Source organism: Salmo salar, unplaced genomic scaffold, assembly GCF_905237065.1.
Source record: "Salmo salar unplaced genomic scaffold, Ssal_v3.1, whole genome shotgun sequence".
Taxonomy (NCBI): domain Eukaryota; kingdom Metazoa; phylum Chordata; class Actinopteri; order Salmoniformes; family Salmonidae; genus Salmo; species Salmo salar.
Window position 1 is genome coordinate 100,001 of NW_025550947.1, and position 26,958 is coordinate 126,958.

Consider the following 26,958-nt stretch of genomic DNA (forward strand, 5'->3'; position numbering starts at 1 on the left):
AGGACATCACTAAACACAGTTTATATCAAGATAACATCAGGCTACATCAGGACATCACTAAACACAGTTTATATCAAGATAACATCAGGCTACATCAGGACATCTCTAAACACAGTTTATATCAAGATAACATCAGGCTACATCAGGACATCTCTAAACACAGTTTATATCAAGATAACATCAGGCTACATCAGGACATCACTAAACACAGTTTATATCAAGATAAAAGACATCAGGACATCTCTAAACACAGTTTATATCAAGATAACATCAGGCTACATCAGGACATCTCTAAACACAGTTTATATCAAGAGAACATCAGGCTACATCAGGACATCTCTAAACACAGTTTATATCAAGATAACATCAGGCTACATCAGGACATCACTAAACACAGTTTATATCAAGATAACATCAGGCTACATCAGGACATCACTAAACACAGTTTATATCAAGATAACATCAGGCTACATCAGGACATCACTAAACACAGTTTATATCAAGATAACATCAGGACATCACTAAACACAGTTTATATCAAGAGAACATCAGGACATCTCTAAACACAGTTTATATCAAGAGAACATCAGGCTACATCAGGACATCACTAAACACAGTTTATATCAAGAGAACATCAGGACATCACTAAACACAGTTTATATCAAGATAACATCAGGCTACATCAGGACATCTCTAAACACAGTTTATATCAAGATAACATCAGGACATCTCTAAACACAGTTTATATCAAGAGAACATCAGGCTACATCAGGACATCACTAAACACAGTTTATATCAAGATAACATCAGGACATCTCTAAACACAGTTTATATCAAGAGAACATCAGGACATCACTAAACACAGTTTATATCAAGATAACATCAGGCTACATCAGGACATCTCTAAACACAGTTTATATCAAGAGAACATCAGGCTACATCAGGACATCACTAAACACAGTTTATATCAAGATAACATCAGGCTACATCAGGACATCTCTAAACACAGTTTATATCAAGATAACATCAGGCTACATCAGGACATCTCTAAACACAGTTTATATCAAGATAACATCAGGACATCTCTAAACACAGTTTATATCAAGATAACATCAGGCTACATCAGGACATCTCTAAACACAGTTTATATCAAGATAACATCAGGCTACATCAGGACATCACTAAACACAGTTTATATCAAGATAACATCAGGCTACATCAGGACATCACTAAACACAGTTTATATCAAGATAACATCAGGCTACATCAGGACATCACTAAACACAGTTTATATCAAGATAACATCAGGCTACATCAGGACATCACTAAACACAGTTTATATCAAGATAACATCAGGCTACATCAGGACATCTCTAAACACAGTTTATATCAAGATAACATCAGGCTACATCAGGACATCACTAAACACAGTTTATATCAAGATAACATCAGGCTACATCAGGACATCACTAAACACAGTTTATATCAAGATAACATCAGGCTACATCAGGACATCTCTAAACACAGTTTATATCAAGAGAACATCAGGACATCTCTAAACACAGTTTATATCAAGATAACATCAGGCTACATCAGGACATCTCTAAACACAGTTTATATCAAGATAACATCAGGCTACATCAGGACATCTCTAAACACAGTTTATATCAAGATAACATCAGGCTACATCAGGACATCACTAAACACAGTTTATATCAAGATAACATCAGGCTACATCAGGACATCACTAAACACAGTTTATATCAAGATAACATCAGGACATCTCTAAACACAGTTTATATCAAGATAACATCAGGCTACATCAGGACATCTCTAAACACAGTTTATATCAAGATAACATCAGGCTACATCAGGACATCACTAAACACAGTTTATATCAAGATAACATCAGGCTACATCAGGACATCTCTAAACACAGTTTATATCAAGATAACATCAGGCTACATCAGGACATCTCTAAACACAGTTTATATCAAGATAACATCAGGCTACATCAGGACATCTCTAAACACAGTTTATATCAAGACAACATCAGGCTACATCAGGACATCACTAAACACAGTTTATATCAAGACAACATCAGGCTACATCAGGACATCACTAAACACAGTTTATATCAAGATAACATCAGGCTACATCAGGACATCTCTAAACACAGTTTATATCAAGACAACATCAGGCTACATCAGGACATCACTAAACACAGTTTATATCAAGATAACATCAGGCTACATCAGGACATCTCTAAACACAGTTTATATCAAGATAACATCAGGCTACATCAGGACATCACTAAACACAGTTTATATCAAGATAACATCAGGCTACATCAGGACATCTCTAAACACAGTTTATATCAAGATAACATCAGGCTACATCAGGACATCACTAAACACAGTTTATATCAAGATAACATCAGGCTACATCAGGACATCTCTAAACACAGTTTATATCAAGATAACATCAGGCTATATCAGGACATCTCTAAACACAGTTTATATCAAGATAACATAAATACAGGTAGGAAAAGGAACATAGATTAGAGGAGTAATTCATTTGGGAGTTTGTCCAACAGACTAAATTATTCTAATTGATGATGTCATTAAGGGCTAATTTCATTCCTGGAACTGGAACATTCCAGAATAGAACACTGAGAATATATTCTGGGATAGAACACTGTGAGAATCTAGTCTAACATTGTAAATGCTGACTCCACAATGTAAAGGTTTAAAGCAGCTCATGCATCAACTACTCCTGGAGGTAAAGACTTCCTAAAGTACCCCTTTTTTTCTGTTAATGTAACTCTTGACCTGATGCGTCTGCAAAAAAAATGTCTCCCCTGGCCCATTAGCAGAGAAGGGACTCCTGTATTAAGGCCAACACTTGCATAATTTATTGATGAAAACCCCCCCCGCTATCAGCCAGTCAGAGCCTGTTCACCTTGAGTGAAACTGACAGGTCAGATAAAGTCACAGGACAGTGGATTGTGGCCAGCGGAGGCTGCTGAGGGGAGGACGACTAATAAGAATGGCTGGAAAGGAGCTAATGGAATGGTATTAAACACCTGGAACCCATGTATTTGATGTATTTGATACCATTCCACTTATTCAGCTCCAGCCGTTACCAAGAGCCCGCCCTCCCCAATTAAGCTCCCACCAACCGTAAGTTGTGGCCTCATTTACAGGCTACTCTGAATGGACATCGCCATGGAGACGCAGGGCGGGAGAAATGAAACATTCTATCCAGCCTCCAGCCATTGTGTCACTATCATCTGATAGATAATGTATGTTCCCATGTTTTGACCCATCCATCCCCCTGATGTAGGACCTGATGGCCTGTCTGTTGGCTCCTATGTTTCCAACAGTAATAGAAGATGTAGGAGACGTCCCAAAATGGCACCCTGTTCCCTACATAGTGCTTTACTTTCCACCAGAGCTCTACCCTATATTGGGAATAGGGTGCCATTTGGTCAGTTAGACACACAGAACTAGTCTCACACACACACGCACAAGGTAAAAGGTAGAAGTTCAGTCTTACCAGCTGCAGCCAGGCGTTGGTCATCAGAACCTGGTTCTTCTCATCCTGGAGAAGAAAAGGAGAAAAAGAAAGAGGAAATGTCTTCAGAGCAGAGTACAGGTGTTTAGAATATCTTCGTTAGAATGTCTCTGTTATAATAAGACAGTAGAGGTGTTTCAATACATCTCTGTTATGATAATACTCCACTCTGGGTGAGTTCTGGAGACTACTGTATCTAATACAGACTGTAGAGTTCTGGAGACTACTGTATATAATACAGACTGTAGAGTTCTGGAGACTACTGTATATAATACAGACTGTAGAGTTCTGGAGACTACTGTATATAATACAGACTGTAGAGTTCTGGAGACTACTGTATCTAATACAGACTGTAGAGTTCTGGAGACTACTGTATCTAATACAGACTGTAGAGTTCTGGAGACTACTGTATCTAATACAGACTGTGAGTTCGGAGACTACTGTATCTAATACAGACTGTAGACTTCTGGAGACTACTGTATCTAATACAGACTGTAGAGTTCTGGAGACTAACGGATGACTAAACTAAAGAAAACTAAACCGCTGAGGGGGATTTTGGCTCTGGTCTGAGTGTCAAAACGCTTGCAGTTAAAATGTGTTTTAAGATGGACGGCGGCCATCTTGGCAGGGCACAGTTGTAACATTTGGTCTGTTTTTGTTCCGGAACGGCTTCCAGGAACGATGATGGAGGGAGGGAGGAGAAGAAGAGAGGGGACAGCAAAGGATGGACATTTAAGTTGGATGAGAGAGAGAGAGACAGAGAGAGAGAGAGAGAGAGAGAGAGAGAGAGAGAGAGAGAGAGAGAGAGAGAGAGAGAGAGAGAGAGAGAGAGAGAGAGAGAGAGAGAGAGAGATGTATTATATTATATCCCCTGTTCTACAGGATGACTACAAACCAAACATCAGCCAGGGGAGAAAAGTTTGGTTGTTCTCTTTCGTCTTGAGGGTGAATCTCAGCATTAGTGGGCTAAGAGGATGTTTAACAGACTTAAATGCTATACTGAGTGAATGTAGTGGGCTGAGAAGGTAGTATTTAAAACAGACTCAATACTATGCTATACTGAGTGAATGTAGTGGGCTGAGAAGGTAGTATTTAAAACAGACTCAATGCTACACGGTACATCAAGCTAATACAGGGGAACATGATTTAACTTGACACATGTAGCAGTCACCAAATTACAGTAAAACACTACCATGAAACGAGTGAAGACGTGAACAAACATTCCAGCACATTGTAGCAAAAAAACACTATATTTGTAGAAGTATACAATGTTTATTTACCACCTCCTGAATGATCCATCAGTATTGAGAATGTCTCTGAGCTACTGAACTGTCTACCAAGTTGTTTTGGACATTTAAAACTCTTTCCCTTTAGCAGAAGATCAGTATGTCAGTGGATATGAATCTGTCTTCATGACAGATAGTGGTGCTTGTTAATGACAATGCTACACTAAAGACAGGGAGCTCATTCGTAAGCAGAGAACGCACACTCGCGCGCACTAATTACACACTGGATGTAAATATCTAGGAGGTATGCTAATGGCAGAACTCTAGCAGCAGTGGTCATCCCACCTCAATATCTCTTCATGAGAGAGACCATACTTCAGAGATACACTAGATACACAATCTAAAGTGCTACAGATGCACATCGTAGTCAGTATCTACTGATACTGGCAAAAAAAAACTAACTTCCACTCACTTAGACTCCCATTGACATCAACGTAAGACTAAGTGAAGTTAGTAAGTTGGAAGTTAGGAGTCACCCCGCTGTGTCACAAGCAGGCCGTCATCTGACACCCTGTCTGTGACGAAGAGTCTTTGAGATGCAGGTCTACAGTACTAACAGTAGAGTGAAGCTAGCAGGGTGGTCCTGACGTGACAGTCCACAGTCCCTCCCTCCCCCAGGCGATATCTCCCCCATCTCTCCGTCTCAGCTTAATGTCCTGTCCTCTCCTCTTCTGTCCTGACTCTAGTATTATTTAATCTCCCTCTCCATCTCTCCGTCTCAGCTTTATGTCCTGTTCTCTCCTCTTCTGTCCTGTCCAGCCTCTAGTATTATTTAATCTCCCTCTCCTCTCTCTATCTCTCTACTCATCTCTCCTCTCCCCCAGCTGTGCAGCAGCTTACCATGTAAGTCCATTCTCATCAACCAGACTCGTAAACACAATGTTCTTTCTCTGCTGTCTGCTACAACAGTTATCTTGGTTTTATTATCAATGTATTTCCCCCTACGTTGCACCTTACCGCTTTGTTTTGGTTGAGAAGAAACCCAATGGGATCGCTCTAACCTCCCCATCAGAGTGCTCTGATTGGATCAGGGTAAAGATTGACAGCACATACTATCCAATTAATGAGTGTAGGAAATTAAAACTGTGAAAACGTAATCCTCTGTAATATAAAATCCAATCACCGTTCACCTCACAAGCAACGACTACATGAAAATACTACAATTTAATACCTCACAAATAGCATATTTAATCTGGGAAACTCCAGGAACTACGCCTCCCATTTTCTCAGTTGGGAATACCAGGGAAAATCTACTACTCTATAACCTGCCTGTGGTTTATTCAATAATACACAGGAACTACACCTCCCATTACCTCAGTTGGGAATACCAGGGAAAATCTACTACTCTACAACCTGCCTGTGGTTTATTCAATAATACACCTACAAGGAAAATGGAAGCTGCAAAAAATGCAATCTAAAATGCAATCTATCCTTGTCACCTCAACAGCATGCTGAAAACACACTGACTTAATACTTTACAAATGGCACCCTATTCCCTATATAGTGCACTACTTTTGACCAGGGCCCATAGGGATCTTTCGGGAATAGGGTGAAAATTAGAGCACAGAATCAGGCTGTAATACCTCACATACAGCGAATGTCATCAGGGAAATCCAGGATTACCAGTCCCATCCCTGTTGGGAATCCCTGGGGATAAACTACAGCTTCCTGCCCTGATGTGGTATGTATTAAAGAACATCATGGACAACAACAAGACCAGAACTCTCTCTCTAGGACATCCAATCACATGACTAAAAGAACAATAGACATCCAATCACATGACTAAAAGAACAATAGACATCCAATCACATGACTAAAAGAACAATAGACATCCAATCACATGACTAAAAGAACAATAGACATCCAATCACATGACTAAAAGAACAATAGACATCCAATCACATGACTAAAAGAACAATACATCCGACAAGCCCTGATTCTAAATATCTCTTCCTCCTTTTGTCCCTCTGTCTTCCTGTCCTTCCTCTCTCTCCTTAAATGAACAGATTGGTTATAAGGACAGTTTTGTCCCTCTGTCTTCCTGTCCTTCCTCTCTCTCCTTAAATGAACAAATTGGTTATAAGGACAGTTTTTTCCCTCTGTCTTCCTGTCCTTCCTCTCTCTCCCTAAATGAACAGATTGGTTATAAGGACTGTTTTTTCCTAGAATGTGTGTGTATGTGTGTGTGTGTGTGTGTGTGTGTGTGTGTGAGCCAAAAAGTGAGTTTTGGGACAGAGGGCAATGGGTTGCTCTCTCTCTTGTGTGTGTGTGTGTGTGTGTGTGTGTGTGTCAGACGGTGAGTGTTGTGACCTGTCCCACTTCCTCCAGATGGAGCCATGGTCCTACATTATTCACACACACACACACACACACACACACACACACACACACACACACACACACACACACACACACACCTCAACAACAAAAACAAAAGGCGAAATCAGCCCCACTCATAACTTCTCTACTGGTCATCTATAATGGAATGTAGAAATACACTACTATGATTAGAAAGTAGTGAAGCAACACCAGTGAGGACCAATCAAACTGGAGTTCAGGCCTCCACCAAGCTTTCAGAGTTTGCACTTTTGGGACTATTTCATTGCACCAGGCAAGCTCAATAAACTAATTTGCATTCTCTCTCTTTCACGCACACACACACACACGCACACGCGCGCACACGCACACACACATAAGTTTAGAGGTGGAGTGGAGCAGCAGCTGGCTCGGAGGCGCAGCCTGTGAACTGATTGAGAGGAAGCCACGCGTTCACAGTTTCACAGCTTCCCAGCCATACAGCCTATGAGCCCTCGCCATCTGGGGCCAGGCTGGGGCCGAGCGGAGCCGAGGACGAGCGACCATGTTTTATCTATGCAGTTTAGAGTGAGAGAGCTCACATAACATATTCAATATCATTACCAGAGTCTGAGGTTTCACTCATCTCCTGTTGAAATATAACCACATTGGAGGTTGTAAAACATCCACTGTTTTCCAATCCACTGTCGATAACATTGAAATGAACATTTCACCCTGGGAATTCTGGGAATATTCTGAAATATTCTGGGAATGTCGTGATAATATTCTGGGAATGTCATGGTAATATTCTGAGAATGTCATGGTAATATTCTGGCAATGTCGTGGTAATATTCTGGGAATGTCGTGGTAATATTCTGGGAATGTCATGGTAATATTCTGAGAATGTCATGGTAATATTCTGGCAATGTCGTGGTAATATTCTGGGAATGTCGTGGTAATATTCTGGGAATGTCGTGGTAATATTCTGGGAATGTCGTGGTAATATTCTGAGAATGTCGTGGTAATATTCTGAGAATGTTCAGGGTTGGTTTATCTCCCACCTCCACAGGGACCCAGGAGCATACAGTTACATGTTCTGAAAACACCAGACGCCATGTCCTGTCCTGATCACAGTGGAGCAGCATGGGAAATTAATACTACACAGGAGCCATACGTACCCTGCAACCTTAATGTTGCTCACACCATGCACTTATCCTGAGACAGCAGAGGAAACATGCCCTAAGATGTGTGACTGGCTGTCAGTGTTAGTTTTGTGGCTTTGCTAAGGTAAGAGTCAGGGCAAGAGGTTTGATATATGGTAGGTCAATAGAGATATGATAGGTTAAGAGAGATATGGTAGGTAAATAGAGATTATGGTAGGTCAACAGATATATGGTAGGTTAACAGAGATATGATAGGTTAAAAGAGATATGGTAGGTCAATAGAGATATGATAGGTTAAAAGAGATATGGTAGGTCAATAGAGATATGATAGGTTAAAAGAGATATGGTAGGTAAATAGAGATTATGGTAGGTCAACAGATATATGGTAGGTTAACAGATATACGGTAGGTCAATAGAGATATGGTGCATCACTAGAGATATGATAAGTTAATAGAGATATGGTAGGTAAATATAGATATGGTAGGTCAATAGGTTAGATATATAATAGCTCAATAGATATATGATAGGTCAATAGAGATATGGTAGGCCAATAGAGATATGGTAGGTCAATAGAGATATGGTAGGCCAATAGAGATATGGTTGGTCAATAGAGATATGGTAGGCCAATAGAGATATGGTTGGTCAATAGGTTACAGATATGGTAGGTCAATAGAGATATGGTAAGTCAATAGAGATATGGTAGGCCAATAGAGATATGGTAGGTCAATACTGTAGGTTACAGATATGGTAGGTCAACACTGTAGGTTACAGATATGGTAGGTCAATAGAGATATGGTAAGTCAATAGAGATATGGTAGGCCAATAGAGATATGGTAGGTCAATAGTGTAGGTTACAGATATGGTAGGTCAATAGAGATATGGTAGGCCAATAGAGATATGGTAGGCCAATAGAGATATGGTGGGCCAATAGAGATATGGTAGGTCAATAGTGTAGGTTACAGATATGGTAGGTCAATAGTGTAGGTTAGAGATATGGTAGGTCAATAATGTAGCTTACAGATATGGTAGATCAATAGTGTAGGTTACAGATATGGTAGGTCAATAGAGATATGGTAGACCAATAGAGATATGGTAGGCCAATAGAGATATGGTAGGTCAATAGTGTAGGTTACAGATATGGTAGGTCAATAATGTAGTTTACAGATATGGTAGGTCAATACTGTAGGTTACAGATATGGTAGGTCAATACTGTAGGTTACAGATATGGTAGGTCAATACTGTAGGTTACAGATATGGTAGGTCAATACTGTAGGTTACAGATATGGTAGGTCAATACTGTAGGTTACAGATATGGTAGGTCAATACTGTAGGTTACAGATATGGTAGGGCAATACTGTAGGTTACAGATATGGTAGGTCAATACTGTAGGTTACAGATATGGTAGGGCAATATTGTAGGTTACAGATATGGTAGGCCAATAGAGATATGGTAGGCCAATAGAGATATGGTAGGTCAATAGTGTAGGTTACAGATATGGTAGGTCAATAGTGTAGGTTACAGATATGGTAGGTCAATACTGTAGGTTACAGATATGGTAGGTCAATAATGTAGCTTACAGATATGGTAGGTCAATAGTGTAGGTTACAGATATGGTAGGTCAATAGAGATATGGTAGGTCAATAGTGTAGGTTACAGATATGGTAGGTCAATAATGTAGTTTACAGATATGGTAGGTCAATAATGTAGTTTACAGATATGGTAGGTCAATACTGTAGGTTACAGATATGGTAGGTCAATAATGTAGTTTACAGATATGGTAGGTCAATACTGTAGGTTACAGATATGGTAGGTCAATAATGTAGTTTACAGATATGGTAGGTCAATACTGTAGGTTACAGATATGGTAGGTCAATACTGTAGGTTACAGATATGGTAGGTCAATACTGTAGGTTACAGATATGGTAGGGCAATACTGTAGGTTACAGATATGGTAGGTCAATACTGTAGGTTACAGATATGATAGGGCAATACTGTAGGTTACAGATATGGTAGGTCAATACTGTAGGTTACAGATATGGTAGGTCAATACTGTAGGTTACAGATATGGTAGGTCAATACTGTAGGTTACAGATATGGTAGGGCAATACTGTAGGTTACAGATATGGTTGATCCATTGGTTAGACAGTCAGGAAAGACGGAGGAACTTACGATACAGCGGTTGTGTGTGCGTGTGTGCGTGCGTGCATGTGTGCGTGTGTGCGTGTGTGTGTGTGTAAGACACAAAAAGACAGCTGCTCTGACTGATGATCCTCCAGGAAACGTTTCTGTTGTTGTAACAGCCACCTGGAGAGACAGAGAGATGGAGAACCACTGAGGGGGTGAGAGAGAGGGAGGAGAGAGAAAGACAGAAAGGAAGCGGAGAGAGAGAAAGAGATGCAAGTGAAAGAGACAGAGAGAGAAAGAAACAGAGGATGAGGGAGAACGAGAGAGAGAAGGTTAGGGGGAAAGGGGCGAGAGGAAGAGAGTGTGAGAGAGAACGTGTGAGAGAGAGAGAGAGGAAGAGAGAGGGAGAGAGAGAGAGAGAGAGAGAGAGAGAGAGAGAGAGAGAGAGAGAGAGAGAGAGACAGGCTCAGTGAGCACAGCCTTGCCATTGAGAAGGGTAGACACAGGAAAACCTGGCTCCCTGTAGAGGAAAGGCTGTGCAACAACTGCACAACAGCAGAACCTGAGACGGAGCTGCATTTCCTGACAAAATGTCAAAAATATAAAACAATTAGAGAGTGTCATTTCCCCAAATTTGAAACCCTTATTCAAGGTTTCAAAGACCTCTCTGATGAGGATAGGCTACCCGTCCTGTTGGGGGAGGACGCAGAGAGCTGTGGGTTGGCAGCGCACTACATTGCTGCCTGCCATAAGATGAGGGACAGTGTCTGACAGACCAACCAACTTGCACATGTCCTCTATGCTTATTGTTATTGTTCAATGTGTTGGTTATTTTGACCCTTGGTTATTGTTGTTACTGTTGTCCCGTTGACAATTTGGATTCTTATTATTTTCATATTGTAAATATCCAAAGTAAGCTTTGGCAATATGTACATTGTTACATCATGCCAATAAAGCAAAGCAAATTAAATTGGAATTGAGAAAGAGAGGAGAGAGGAGAGAGGAGAGAGGTGAGAAGAGAGAGAGAGAGAGAGAGAGAAAGTGAAGAGAATTGAGAAGAATGCAGAGCGAGCTGAAAAAGGTGAGAGGTTGAGAGAGCAAGAGAAAATATGTGAGGGGACGGGAAGAGAGGAGCAACACATCACACTCCAAGATTGAATTTTCGTGTTGGGAAAGCGAGTCAAGCCCTCTGGAGCGGCAAAATGAAAACAAGGATACACGGGGAGGGAGGGAGGGAGGGAGGGAGGGAGGGAGGGAGAGACGGACAGAGAAGAGAGAGAAGGAGGGGATACAGTGAGGGCTGCGGGTTTCTAAGTAGATGAATAATATCATGGAGTATAATATACAGCTATGGATAAGCATGGGTCTGCATCAGAAGATACTGCAGAATAACATTAGGGAAGCATGAGTCTGCATCCAAATTTACTTCAACTCACTGACCCATCCAAAAAACAGACTGACAGACACACACACACACACACACACACACACACACACACACACACACACACACACACACACACACACACACGACGACACACAACAAAGACACGTTTCCACACGTCTATGATCTGTAACAGTGTGAAGCCCAGTTCCACCAGTATACGAGAGAGAGACTCACCACGTCTATGATCTGTAACAGTGTGAAGCCCAGTTCCACCAGTATACAGAGAGAGAGACTCACCACGTCTATGATCTGTAACAGTGTGAAGCCCAGTTCTACCAGTATACAGAGAGAGAGACTCACCACGTCTATGATCTGTAACAGTGTGAAGCCCAGTTCCACCAGTATACAGAGAGAGAGACTCACCACGTCTATGATCTGTAACAGTGTGAAGCCCAGTTCCACCAGTATACAGAGAGAGAGACTCACCACGTCTATGATCTGTAACAGTGTGAAGCCCAGTTCTACCAGTATACGAGAGAGAGACTCACCACGTCTATGATCTGTAACAGTGTGAAGCCCAGTTCTACCAGTATACAGAGAGAGAGACTCACCACGTCTATGATCTGTAACAGTGTGAAGCCCAGTTCTACCAGTATACAGAGAGAGAGACTCACCACGTCTATGATCTGTAACAGTGTGAAGCCCAGTTCTACCAGTATACAGAGAGAGACTCACCACGTCTATGATCTGTAACAGTGTGAAGCCCAGTTCTACCAGTATACAGAGAGAGAGACTCACCACGTCTATGATCTGTAACAGTGTGAAGCCCAGTTCTACCAGTATACAGAGAGAGAGACTCACCACGTCTATGATCTGTAACAGTGTGAAGCCCAGTTCTACCAGTATACAGAGAGAGAGACTCACCACGTCTATGATCTGTAACAGTGTGAAGCCCAGTTCCACCAGTATACAGAGAGAGAGACTCACCACGTCTATGATCTGTAACAGTGTGAAGCCCAGTTCTACCAGTATACAGAGAGAGAGACTCACCACGTCTATGATCTGTAACAGTGTGAAGCCCAGTTCTACCAGTATACAGAGAGAGACTCACCACGTCTATGATCTGTAACAGTGTGAAGCCCAGTTCCACCAGTATACAGAGAGAGACTCACCACGTCTATGATCTGTAACAGTGTGAAGCCCAGTTCTACCAGTATACAGAGAGAGAGACTCACCACGTCTATGATCTGTAACAGTGTGAAGCCCAGTTCCACCAGTATACGAGAGAGAGACTCACCACGTCTATGATCTGTAACAGTGTGAAGCCCAGCTCTACCAGTATACGAGAGAGAGACTCACCACGTCTATGATCTGTAACAGTGTGAAGCCCAGTTCTACCAGTATACAGAGAGAGACTCACCACGTCTATGATCTGTAACAGTGTGAAGCCCAGTTCTACCAGTATACAGAGAGAGAGACTCACCACGTCTATGATCTGTAACAGTGTGAAGCCCAGTTCTACCAGTATACAGAGAGAGACTCACCACGTCTATGATCTGTAACAGTGTGAAGCCCAGTTCTACCAGTATACAGAGAGAGACTCACCACGTCTATGATCTGTAACAGTGTGAAGCCCAGTTCCACCAGTATACAGAGAGAGAGACTCACCACGTCTATGATCTGTAACAGTGTGAAGCCCAGTTCTACCAGTATACAGAGAGAGAGACTCACCACGTCTATGATCTGTAACAGTGTGAAGCCCAGTTCCACCAGTATACAGAGAGAGAGACTCACCACGTCTATGATCTGTAACAGTGTGAAGCCCAGTTCCACCAGTATACAGAGAGAGACTCACCACGTCTATGATCTGTAACAGTGTGAAGCCCAGTTCTACCAGTATACAGAGAGAGAGACTCACCACGTCTATGATCTGTAACAGTGTGAAGCCCAGTTCTACCAGTATACAGAGAGAGAGACTCACCACGTCTATGATCTGTAACAGTGTGAAGCCCAGTTCTACCAGTATACAGAGAGAGAGACTCACCACGTCTATGATCTGTAACAGTGTGAAGCCCAGTTCTACCAGTATACAGAGAGAGAGACTCACCACGTCTATGATCTGTAACAGTGTGAAGCCCAGTTCCACCAGTATACAGAGAGAGAGACTCACCACGTCTATGATCTGTAACAGTGTGAAGCCCAGTTCCACCAGTATACAGAGAGAGACTCACCACGTCTATGATCTGTAACAGTGTGAAGCCCAGTTCCACCAGTATACAGAGAGAGAGACTCACCACGTCTATGATCTGTAACAGTGTGAAGCCCAGTTCCACCAGTATACAGAGAGAGAGACTCACCACGTCTATGATCTGTAACAGTGTGAAGCCCAGTTCTACCAGTATACAGAGAGAGACTCACCACGTCTATGATCTGTAACAGTGTGAAGCCCAGTTCCACCAGTATACAGAGAGAGAGACTCACCACGTCTATGATCTGTAACAGTGTGAAGCCCAGTTCCACCAGTATACAGAGAGAGACTCACCACGTCTATGATCTGTAACAGTGTGAAGCCCAGTTCCACCAGTATACAGAGAGAGAGACTCACCACGTCTATGATCTGTAACAGTGTGAAGCCCAGTTCTACCAGTATACAGAGAGAGAGACTCACCACGTCTATGATCTGTAACAGTGTGAAGCCCAGTTCCACCAGTATACAGAGAGAGAGACTCACCACGTCTATGATCTGTAACAGTGTGAAGCCCAGTTCCACCAGTATACAGAGAGAGAGACTCACCACGTCTATGATCTGTAACAGTGTGAAGCCCAGTTCTACCAGTATACAGAGAGAGAGACTCACCACGTCTATGATCTGTAACAGTGTGAAGCCCAGTTCTACCAGTATACAGAGAGAGAGACTCACCACGTCTATGATCTGTAACAGTGTGAAGCCCAGTTCTACCAGTATACAGAGAGAGACTCACCACGTCTATGATCTGTAACAGTGTGAAGCCCAGTTCTACCAGTATACAGAGAGAGAGACTCACCACGTCTATGATCTGTAACAGTGTGAAGCCCAGTTCTACCAGTATACAGAGAGAGACTCACCACGTCTATGATCTGTAACAGTGTGAAGCCCAGTTCTACCAGTATACAGAGAGAGAGACTCACCACGTCTATGATCTGTAACAGTGTGAAGCCCAGTTCTACCAGTATACAGAGAGAGAGACTCACCACGTCTATGATCTGTAACAGTGTGAAGCCCAGTTCCACCAGTATACAGAGAGAGACTCACCACGTCTATGATCTGTAACAGTGTGAAGCCCAGTTCTACCAGTATACAGAGAGAGAGACTCACCACGTCTATGATCTGTAACAGTGTGAAGCCCAGTTCTACCAGTATACAGAGAGAGAGACTCACCACGTCTATGATCTGTAACAGTGTGAAGCCCAGTTCTACCAGTATACAGAGAGAGACTCACCACGTCTATGATCTGTAACAGTGTGAAGCCCAGTTCTACCAGTATACAGAGAGAGACTCACCACGTCTATGATCTGTAACAGTGTGAAGCCCAGTTCTACCAGTATACAGAGAGAGAGACTCACCACGTCTATGATCTGTAACAGTGTGAAGCCCAGTTCTACCAGTATACAGAGAGAGAGACTCACCACGTCTATGATCTGTAACAGTGTGAAGCCCAGTTCTACCAGTATACAGAGAGAGACTCACCACGTCTATGATCTGTAACAGTGTGAAGCCCAGTTCTACCAGTATACGAGAGAGAGACTCACCACGTCTATGATCTGTAACAGTGTGAAGCCCAGTTCTACCAGTATACAGAGAGAGACTCACCACGTCTATGATCTGTAACAGTGTGAAGCCCAGTTCCACCAGTATACAGAGAGAGAGACTCACCACGTCTATGATCTGTAACAGTGTGAAGCCCAGTTCTACCAGTATACAGAGAGAGAGACTCACCACGTCTATGATCTGTAACAGTGTGAAGCCCAGTTCTACCAGTATACAGAGAGAGAGACTCACCACGTCTATGATCTGTAACAGTGTGAAGCCCAGTTCTACCAGTATACAGAGAGAGAGACTCACCACGTCTATGATCTGTAACAGTGTGAAGCCCAGTTCTACCAGTATACAGAGAGAGAGACTCACCACGTCTATGATCTGTAACAGTGTGAAGCCCAGTTCCACCAGTATACAGAGAGAGAGACTCACCACGTCTATGATCTGTAACAGTGTGAAGCCCAGTTCCACCAGTATACAGAGAGAGAGACTCACCACGTCTATGATCTGTAACAGTGTGAAGCCCAGTTCTACCAGTATACAGAGAGAGACTCACCACGTCTATGATCTGTAACAGTGTGAAGCCCAGTTCTACCAGTATACAGAGAGAGAGACTCACCACGTCTATGATCTGTAACAGTGTGAAGCCCAGTTCCACCAGTATACAGAGAGAGAGACTCACCACGTCTATGATCTGTAACAGTGTGAAGCCCAGTTCCACCAGTATACAGAGAGAGAGACTCACCACGTCTATGATCTGTAACAGTGTGAAGCCCAGTTCCACCAGTATACAGAGAGAGACTCACCACGTCTATGATCTGTAACAGTGTGAAGCCCAGTTCTACCAGTATACAGAGAGAGAGACTCACCACGTCTATGATCTGTAACAGTGTGAAGCCCAGTTCCACCAGTATACAGAGAGAGAGACTCACCACGTCTATGATCTGTAACAGTGTGAAGCCCAGTTCCACCAGTATACAGAGAGAGACTCACCACGTCTATGATCTGTAACAGTGTGAAGCCCAGTTCCACCAGTATACAGAGAGAGACTCACCACGTCTATGATCTGTAACAGTGTGAAGCCCAGTTCCACCAGTATACAGAGAGAGAGACTCACCACGTCTATGATCTGTAACAGTGTGAAGCCCAGTTCCACCAGTATACAGAGAGAGACTCACCACGTCTATGATCTGTAACAGTGTGAAGCCCAGTTCCACCAGTATACAGAGAGAGAGACTCACCACGTCTATGATCTGTAACAGTGTGAAGCCCAGTTCTACCAGTATACAGAGAGAGACTCACCACGTCTATGATCTGTAACAGTGTGAAGCCCAGTTCTACCAGTATACAGAGAGAGACTCACCACGTCTATGATCTGTAACAGTGTGAAGCCCAGTTCTACCAGTATACAGAGAGAGACTCACCACGTCTATGATCTGTAACAGTGTGAAGCCCAGTTCTACCAGTATACAGAGAGAGACTCACCACGTCTATGATCTGTAACAGTGTGAAGCCCAGTTCTACCAGTATACAGAGAGAGACTCACCACGTCTATGATCTGTAACAGTGTGAAGCCCAGTTCTACCAGTATACAGAGAGAGAGACTCACCACGTCTATGATCTGTAACAGTGTGAAGCCCAGTTCTACCAGTATACAGAGAGAGAGACTCACCACGTCTATGATCTGTAACAGTGTGAAGCCCAGTTCTACCAGTATACAGAGAGAGAGACTCACCACGTCTATGATCTGTAACAGTGTGAAGCCCAGTTCCACCAGTATACAGAGAGAGACTCACCACGTCTATGATCTGTAACAGTGTGAAGCCCAGTTCTACCAGTATACAGAGAGAGAGACTCACCACGTCTATGATCTGTAACAGTGTGAAGCCCAGTTCTACCAGTATACGAGAGAGAGACTCACCACGTCTATGATCTGTAACAGTGTGAAGCCCAGTTCTACCAGTATACAGAGAGAGACTCACCACGTCTATGATCTGTAACAGTGTGAAGCCCAGTTCTACCAGTATACGAGAGAGAGACTCACCACGTCTATGATCTGTAACAGTGTGAAGCCCAGTTCCACCAGTATACAGAGAGAGAGACTCACCACGTCTATGATCTGTAACAGTGTGAAGCCCAGTTCTACCAGTATACAGAGAGAGAGACTCACCACGTCTATGATCTGTAACAGTGTGAAGCCCAGTTCTACCAGTATACAGAGAGAGACTCACCACGTCTATGATCTGTAACAGTGTGAAGCCCAGTTCCACCAGTATACAGAGAGAGACTCACCACGTCTATGATCTGTAACAGTGTGAAGCCCAGTTCCACCAGTATACAGAGAGAGAGACTCACCACGTCTATGATCTGTAACAGTGTGAAGCCCAGTTCCACCAGTATACAGAGAGAGAGACTCACCACGTCTATGATCTGTAACAGTGTGAAGCCCAGTTCTACCAGTATACAGAGAGAGAGACTCACCACGTCTATGATCTGTAACAGTGTGAAGCCCAGTTCTACCAGTATACAGAGAGAGAGAGAGAGACTCACCACGTCTATGATCTGTAACAGTGTGAAGCCCAGTTCCACCAGTATACAGAGAGAGAGACTCACCACGTCTATGATCTGTAACAGTGTGAAGCCCAGTTCTACCAGTATACAGAGAGAGAGACTCACCACGTCTATGATCTGTAACAGTGTGAAGCCCAGTTCCACCAGTATACAGAGAGAGAGACTCACCACGTCTATGATCTGTAACAGTGTGAAGCCCAGTTCCACCAGTATACAGAGAGAGAGACTCACCACGTCTATGATCTGTAACAGTGTGAAGCCCAGTTCTACCAGTATACAGAGAGAGAGACTCACCACGTCTATGATCTGTAACAGTGTGAAGCCCAGTTCCACCAGTATACAGAGAGAGAGACTCACCACGTCTATGATCTGTAACAGTGTGAAGCCCAGTTCCACCAGTATACAGAGAGAGACTCACCACGTCTATGATCTGTAACAGTGTGAAGCCCAGTTCTACCAGTATACAGAGAGAGACTCACCACGTCTATGATCTGTAACAGTGTGAAGCCCAGTTCTACCAGTATACAGAGAGAGACTCACCACGTCTATGATCTGTAACAGTGTGAAGCCCAGTTCCACCAGTATACAGAGAGAGACTCACCACGTCTATGATCTGTAACAGTGTGAAGCCCAGTTCCACCAGTATACGAGAGAGAGACTCACCACGTCTATGATCTGTAACAGTGTGAAGCCCAGTTCCACCAGTATACAGAGAGAGAGACTCACCACGTCTATGATCTGTAACAGTGTGAAGCCCAGTTCTACCAGTATACAGAGAGAGAGACTCACCACGTCTATGATCTGTAACAGTGTGAAGCCCAGTTCTACCAGTATACAGAGAGAGAGACTCACCACGTCTATGATCTGTAACAGTGTGAAGCCCAGTTCTACCAGTATACAGAGAGAGACTCACCACGTCTATGATCTGTAACAGTGTGAAGCCCAGTTCTACCAGTATACAGAGAGAGAGACTCACCACGTCTATGATCTGTAACAGTGTGAAGCCCAGTTCTACCAGTATACGAGAGAGAGACTCACCACGTCTATGATCTGTAACAGTGTGAAGCCCAGTTCTACCAGTATACGAGAGAGAGACTCACCACGTCTATGATCTGTAACAGTGTGAAGCCCAGTTCTACCAGTATACAGAAGAGAGACTCACCACGTCTATGATCTGTAACAGTGTGAAGCCCAGTTCTACCAGTATACAGAGAGAGAGACTCACCACGTCTATGATCTGTAACAGTGTGAAGCCCAGTTCTACCAGTATACAGAGAGAGAGACTCACCACGTCTATGATCTGTAACAGTGTGAAGCCCAGTTCTACCAGTATACAGAGAGAGAGACTCACCACGTCTATGATCTGTAACAGTGTGAAGCCCAGTTCCACCAGTATACAGAGAGAGAGACTCACCACGTCTATGATCTGTAACAGTGTGAAGCCCAGTTCTACCAGTATACAGAGAGAGACTCACCACGTCTATGATCTGTAACAGTGTGAAGCCCAGTTCTACCAGTATACAGAGAGAGAGCTCACCACGTCTATGATCTGTAACAGTGTGAAGCCCAGTTCTACCAGTATACAGAGAGAGACTCACCACGTCTATGATCTGTAACAGTGTGAAGCCCAGTTCCACCAGTATACAGAGAGAGACTCACCACGTCTATGATCTGTAACAGTGTGAAGCCCAGTTCCACCAGTATACGAGAGAGAGACTCACCACGTCTATGATCTGTAACAGTGTGAAGCCCAGTTCTACCAGTATACAGAGAGAGAGACTCACCACGTCTATGATCTGTAACAGTGTGAAGCCCAGTTCTACCAGTATACAGAGAGAGACTCACCACGTCTATGATCTGTAACAGTGTGAAGCCCAGTTCCACCAGTATACAGAGAGAGAGACTCACCACGTCTATGATCTGTAACAGTGTGAAGCCCAGTTCCACCAGTATACAGAGAGAGACTCACCACGTCTATGATCTGTAACAGTGTGAAGCCCAGTTCTACCAGTATACAGAGAGAGAGACTCACCACGTCTATGATCTGTAACAGTGTGAAGCCCAGTTCTACCAGTATACAGAGAGAGAGACTCACCACGTCTATGATCTGTAACAGTGTGAAGCCCAGTTCTACCAGTATACAGAGAGAGACTCACCACGTCTATGATCTGTAACAGTGTGAAGCCCAGTTCTACCAGTATACAGAGAGAGAGACTCACCACGTCTATGATCTGTAACAGTGTGAAGCCCAGTTCTACCAGTATACAGAGAGAGAGACTCACCACGTCTATGATCTGTAACAGTGTGAAGCCCAGTTCTACCAGTATACGAGAGAGAGACTCACCACGTCTATGATCTGTAACAGTGTGAAGCCCAGTTCCACCAGTATACAGAGAGAGAGACTCACCACGTCTATGATCTGTAACAGTGTGAAGCCCAGTTCTACCAGTATACAGAGAGAGACTCACCACGTCTATGATCTGTAACAGTGTGAAGCCCAGTTCTACCAGTATACAGAGAGAGACTCACCACGTCTATGATCTGTAACAGTGTGAAGCCCAGTTCTACCAGTATACAGAGAGAGAGACTCACCACGTCTATGATCTGTAACAGTGTGAAGCCCAGTTCTACCAGTATACAGAGAGAGAGACTCACCACGTCTATGATCTGTAACAGTGTGAAGCCCAGTTCTACCAGTATACGAGAGAGAGACTCACCACGTCTATGATCTGTAACAGTGTGAAGCCCAGTTCTACCAGTATACAGAGAGAGACTCACCACGTCTATGATCTGTAACAGTGTGAAGCCCAGTTCCACCAGTATACAGAGAGAGAGACTCACCACGTCTATGATCTGTAACAGTGTGAAGCCCAGTTCTACCAGTATACAGAGAGAGAGACTCACCACGTCTATGATCTGTAACAGTGTGAAGCCCAGTTCTACCAGTATACAGAGAGAGACTCACCACGTCTATGATCTGTAACAGTGTGAAGCCCAGTTCCACCAGTATACAGAGAGAGACTCACCACGTCTATGATCTGTAACAGTGTGAAGCCCAGTTCCACCAGTATACAGAGAGAGACTCACCACGTCTATGATCTGTAACAGTGTGAAGCCCAGTTCCACCAGTATACAGAGAGAGAGACTCACCACGTCTATGATCTGTAACAGTGTGAAGCCCAGTTCTACCAGTATACAGAGAGAGAGACTCACCACGTCTATGATCTGTAACAGTGTGAAGCCCAGTTCTACCAGTATACAGAGAGAGACTCACCACGTCTATGATCTGTAACAGTGTGAAGCCCAGTTCCACCAGTATACAGAGAGAGACTCACCACGTCTATGATCTGTAACAGTGTGAAGCCCAGTTCTACCAGTATACAGAGAGAGACTCACCACGTCTATGATCTGTAACAGTGTGAAGCCCAGTTCCACCAGTATACAGAGAGAGACTCACCACGTCTATGATCTGTAACAGTGTGAAGCCCAGTTCTACCAGTATACAGAGAGAGACTCACCACGTCTATGATCTGTAACAGTGTGAAGCCCAGTTCTACCAGTATACAGAGAGAGACTCACCACGTCTATGATCTGTAACAGTGTGAAGCCCAGTTCTACCAGTATACAGAGAGAGACTCACCACGTCTATGATCTGTAACAGTGTGAAGCCCAGTTCTACCAGTATACAGAGAGAGACTCACCACGTCTATGATCTGTAACAGTGTGAAGCCCAGTTCTACCAGTATACAGAGAGAGAGACTCACCACGTCTATGATCTGTAACAGTGTGAAGCCCAGTTCTACCAGTATACAGAGAGAGACTCACCACGTCTATGATCTGTAACAGTGTGAAGCCCAGTTCTACCAGTATACAGAGAGAGACTCACCACGTCTATGATCTGTAACAGTGTGAAGCCCAGTTCTACCAGTATACAGAGAGAGAGACTCACCACGTCTATGATCTGTAACAGTGTGAAGCCCAGTTCTACCAGTATACAGAGAGAGAGACTCACCACGTCTATGATCTGTAACAGTGTGAAGCCCAGTTCTACCAGTATACAGAGAGAGACTCACCACGTCTATGATCTGTAACAGTGTGAAGCCCAGTTCTACCAGTATACAGAGAGAGAGACTCACCACGTCTATGATCTGTAACAGTGTGAAGCCCAGTTCTACCAGTATACAGAGAGAGACTCACCACGTCTATGATCTGTAACAGTGTGAAGCCCAGTTCCACCAGTATACAGAGAGAGAGACTCACCACGTCTATGATCTGTAACAGTGTGAAGCCCAGTTCTACCAGTATACAGAGAGAGACTCACCACGTCTATGATCTGTAACAGTGTGAAGCCCAGTTCTACCAGTATACAGAGAGAGACTCACCACGTCTATGATCTGTAACAGTGTGAAGCCCAGTTCTACCAGTATACAGAGAGAGACTCACCACGTCTATGATCTGTAACAGTGTGAAGCCCAGTTCTACCAGTATACAGAGAGAGACTCACCACGTCTATGATCTGTAACAGTGTGAAGCCCAGTTCCACCAGTATACAGAGAGAGAGACTCACCACGTCTATGATCTGTAACAGTGTGAAGCCCAGTTCTACCAGTATACAGAGAGAGAGACTCACCACGTCTATGATCTGTAACAGTGTGAAGCCCAGTTCCACCAGTATACAGAGAGAGACTCACCACGTCTATGATCTGTAACAGTGTGAAGCCCAGTTCTACCAGTATACAGAGAGAGAGACTCACCACGTCTATGATCTGTAACAGTGTGAAGCCCAGTTCTACCAGTATACAGAGAGAGAGACTCACCACGTCTATGATCTGTAACAGTGTGAAGCCCAGTTCTACCAGTATACAGAGAGAGACTCACCACGTCTATGATCTGTAACAGTGTGAAGCCCAGTTCTACCAGTATACGAGAGAGAGACTCACCACGTCTATGATCTGTAACAGTGTGAAGCCCAGTTCTACCAGTATACGAGAGAGAGACTCACCACGTCTATGATCTGTAACAGTGTGAAGCCCAGTTCTACCAGTATACAGAGAGAGAGACTCACCACGTCTATGATCTGTAACAGTGTGAAGCCCAGTTCTACCAGTATACGAGAGAGAGACTCACCACGTCTATGATCTGTAACAGTGTGAAGCCCAGTTCTACCAGTATACAGAGAGAGAGACTCACCACGTCTATGATCTGTAACAGTGTGAAGCCCAGTTCTACCAGTATACAGAGAGAGACTCACCACGTCTATGATCTGTAACAGTGTGAAGCCCAGTTCCACCAGTATACGAGAGAGAGACTCACCACGTCTATGATCTGTAACAGTGTGAAGCCCAGTTCCACCAGTATACAGAGAGAGAGACTCACCACGTCTATGATCTGTAACAGTGTGAAGCCCAGTTCTACCAGTATACAGAGAGAGACTCACCACGTCTATGATCTGTAACAGTGTGAAGCCCAGTTCTACCAGTATACAGAGAGAGACTCACCACGTCTATGATCTGTAACAGTGTGAAGCCCAGTTCTACCAGTATACAGAGAGAGACTCACCACGTCTATGATCTGTAACAGTGTGAAGCCCAGTTCTACCAGTATACAGAGAGAGACTCACCACGTCTATGATCTGTAACAGTGTGAAGCCCAGTTCTACCAGTATACAGAGAGAGACTCACCACGTCTATGATCTGTAACAGTGTGAAGCCCAGTTCTACCAGTATACGAGAGAGAGACTCACCACGTCTATGATCTGTAACAGTGTGAAGCCCAGTTCTACCAGTATACAGAGAGAGAGACTCACCACGTCTATGATCTGTAACAGTGTGAAGCCCAGTTCTACCAGTATACAGAGAGAGACTCACCACGTCTATGATCTGTAACAGTGTGAAGCCCAGTTCCACCAGTATACAGAGAGAGAGACTCACCACGTCTATGATCTGTAACAGTGTGAAGCCCAGTTCCACCAGTATACAGAGAGAGAGACTCACCACGTCTATGATCTGTAACAGTGTGAAGCCCAGTTCCACCAGTATACAGAGAGAGACTCACCACGTCTATGATCTGTAACAGTGTGAAGCCCAGTTCTACCAGTATACAGAGAGAGACTCACCACGTCTATGATCTGTAACAGTGTGAAGCCCAGTTCTACCAGTATACAGAGAGAGACTCACCACGTCTATGATCTGTAACAGTGTGAAGCCCAGTTCTACCAGTATACAGAGAGAGACTCACCACGTCTATGATCTGTAACAGTGTGAAGCCCAGTTCCACCAGTATACAGAGAGAGAGACTCACCACGTCTATGATCTGTAACAGTGTGAAGCCCAGTTCTACCAGTATACAGAGAGAGAGACTCACCACGTCTATGATCTGTAACAGTGTGAAGCCCAGTTCTACCAGTATACAGAGAGAGAGACTCACCACGTCTATGATCTGTAACAGTGTGAAGCCCAGTTCTACCAGTATACAGAGAGAGAGACTCACCACGTCTATGATCTGTAACAGTGTGAAGCCCAGTTCTACCAGTATACAGAGAGAGAGACTCACCACGTCTATGATCTGTAACAGTGTGAAGCCCAGTTCTACCAGTATACAGAGAGAGAGACTCACCACGTCTATGATCTGTAACAGTGTGAAGCCCAGTTCCACCAGTATACAGAGAGAGAGACTCACCACGTCTATGATCTGTAACAGTGTGAAGCCCAGTTCTACCAGTATACAGAGAGAGACTCACCACGTCTATGATCTGTAACAGTGTGAAGCCCAGTTCTACCAGTATACAGAGAGAGAGACTCACCACGTCTATGATCTGTAACAGTGTGAAGCCCAGTTCTACCAGTATACAGAGAGAGACTCACCACGTCTATGATCTGTAACAGTGTGAAGCCCAGTTCTACCAGTATACAGAGAGAGAGACTCACCACGTCTATGATCTGTAACAGTGTGAAGCCCAGTTCTACCAGTATACAGAGAGAGAGACTCACCACGTCTATGATCTGTAACAGTGTGAAGCCCAGTTCCACCAGTATACAGAGAGAGACTCACCACGTCTATGATCTGTAACAGTGTGAAGCCCAGTTCCACCAGTATACAGAGAGAGAGACTCACCACGTCTATGATCTGTAACAGTGTGAAGCCCAGTTCTACCAGTATACAGAGAGAGAGACTCACCACGTCTATGATCTGTAACAGTGTGAAGCCCAGTTCCACCAGTATACAGAGAGAGAGACTCACCACGTCTATGATCTGTAACAGTGTGAAGCCCAGTTCTACCAGTATACAGAGAGAGAGACTCACCACGTCTATGATCTGTAACAGTGTGAAGCCCAGTTCCACCAGTATACAGAGAGAGACTCACCACGTCTATGATCTGTAACAGTGTGAAGCCCAGTTCCACCAGTATACGAGAGAGAGACTCACCACGTCTATGATCTGTAACAGTGTGAAGCCCAGTTCCACCAGTATACAGAGAGAGAGACTCACCACGTCTATGATCTGTAACAGTGTGAAGCCCAGTTCTACCAGTATACAGAGAGAGAGACTCACCACGTCTATGATCTGTAACAGTGTGAAGCCCAGTTCTACCAGTATACAGAGAGAGAGACTCACCACGTCTATGATCTGTAACAGTGTGAAGCCCAGTTCTACCAGTATACAGAGAGAGACTCACCACGTCTATGATCTGTAACAGTGTGAAGCCCAGTTCTACCAGTATACAGAGAGAGAGACTCACCACGTCTATGATCTGTAACAGTGTGAAGCCCAGTTCCACCAGTATACAGAGAGAGAGACTCACCACGTCTATGATCTGTAACAGTGTGAAGCCCAGTTCCACCAGTATACAGAGAGAGAGACTCACCACGTCTATGATCTGTAACAGTGTGAAGCCCAGTTCCACCAGTATACAGAGAGAGACTCACCACGTCTATGATCTGTAACAGTGTGAAGCCCAGTTCCACCAGTATACAGAGAGAGAGACTCACCACGTCTATGATCTGTAACAGTGTGAAGCCCAGTTCTACCAGTATACGAGAGAGAGACTCACCACGTCTATGATCTGTAACAGTGTGAAGCCCAGTTCCACCAGTATACGAGAGAGAGACTCACCACGTCTATGATCTGTAACAGTGTGAAGCCCAGTTCTACCAGTATACGAGAGAGAGACTCACCACGTCTATGATCTGTAACAGTGTGAAGCCCAGTTCTACCAGTATACAGAGAGAGACTCACCACGTCTATGATCTGTAACAGTGTGAAGCCCAGTTCTACCAGTATACAGAGAGAGACTCACCACGTCTATGATCTGTAACAGTGTGAAGCCCAGTTCTACCAGTATACAGAGAGAGAGACTCACCACGTCTATGATCTGTAACAGTGTGAAGCCCAGTTCCACCAGTATACAGAGAGAGACTCACCACGTCTATGATCTGTAACAGTGTGAAGCCCAGTTCCACCAGTATACAGAGAGAGACTCACCACGTCTATGATCTGTAACAGTGTGAAGCCCAGTTCCACCAGTATACAGAGAGAGACTCACCACGTCTATGATCTGTAACAGTGTGAAGCCCAGTTCTACCAGTATACAGAGAGAGAGACTCACCACGTCTATGATCTGTAACAGTGTGAAGCCCAGTTCTACCAGTATACAGAGAGAGAGACTCACCACGTCTATGATCTGTAACAGTGTGAAGCCCAGTTCTACCAGTATACAGAGAGAGAGACTCACCACGTCTATGATCTGTAACAGTGTGAAGC

The 26,958-nt window shown here is 44.0% G+C and overlaps 1 protein-coding gene across 1 annotated transcript in view; it reads right to left on the bottom strand.

Annotated features, from left to right (window-relative positions):
• The window catches only part of LOC106610459 (neuronal acetylcholine receptor subunit alpha-7), a 71,871-nt gene that overhangs the window by 26,509 nt on the left and 18,404 nt on the right, over nucleotides 1-26,958 (bottom strand). The window contains 1 exon segment of the mRNA XM_045714189.1: nucleotides 3,559-3,603. Coding sequence (XP_045570145.1) covers nucleotides 3,559-3,603 — 45 coding nt within the window.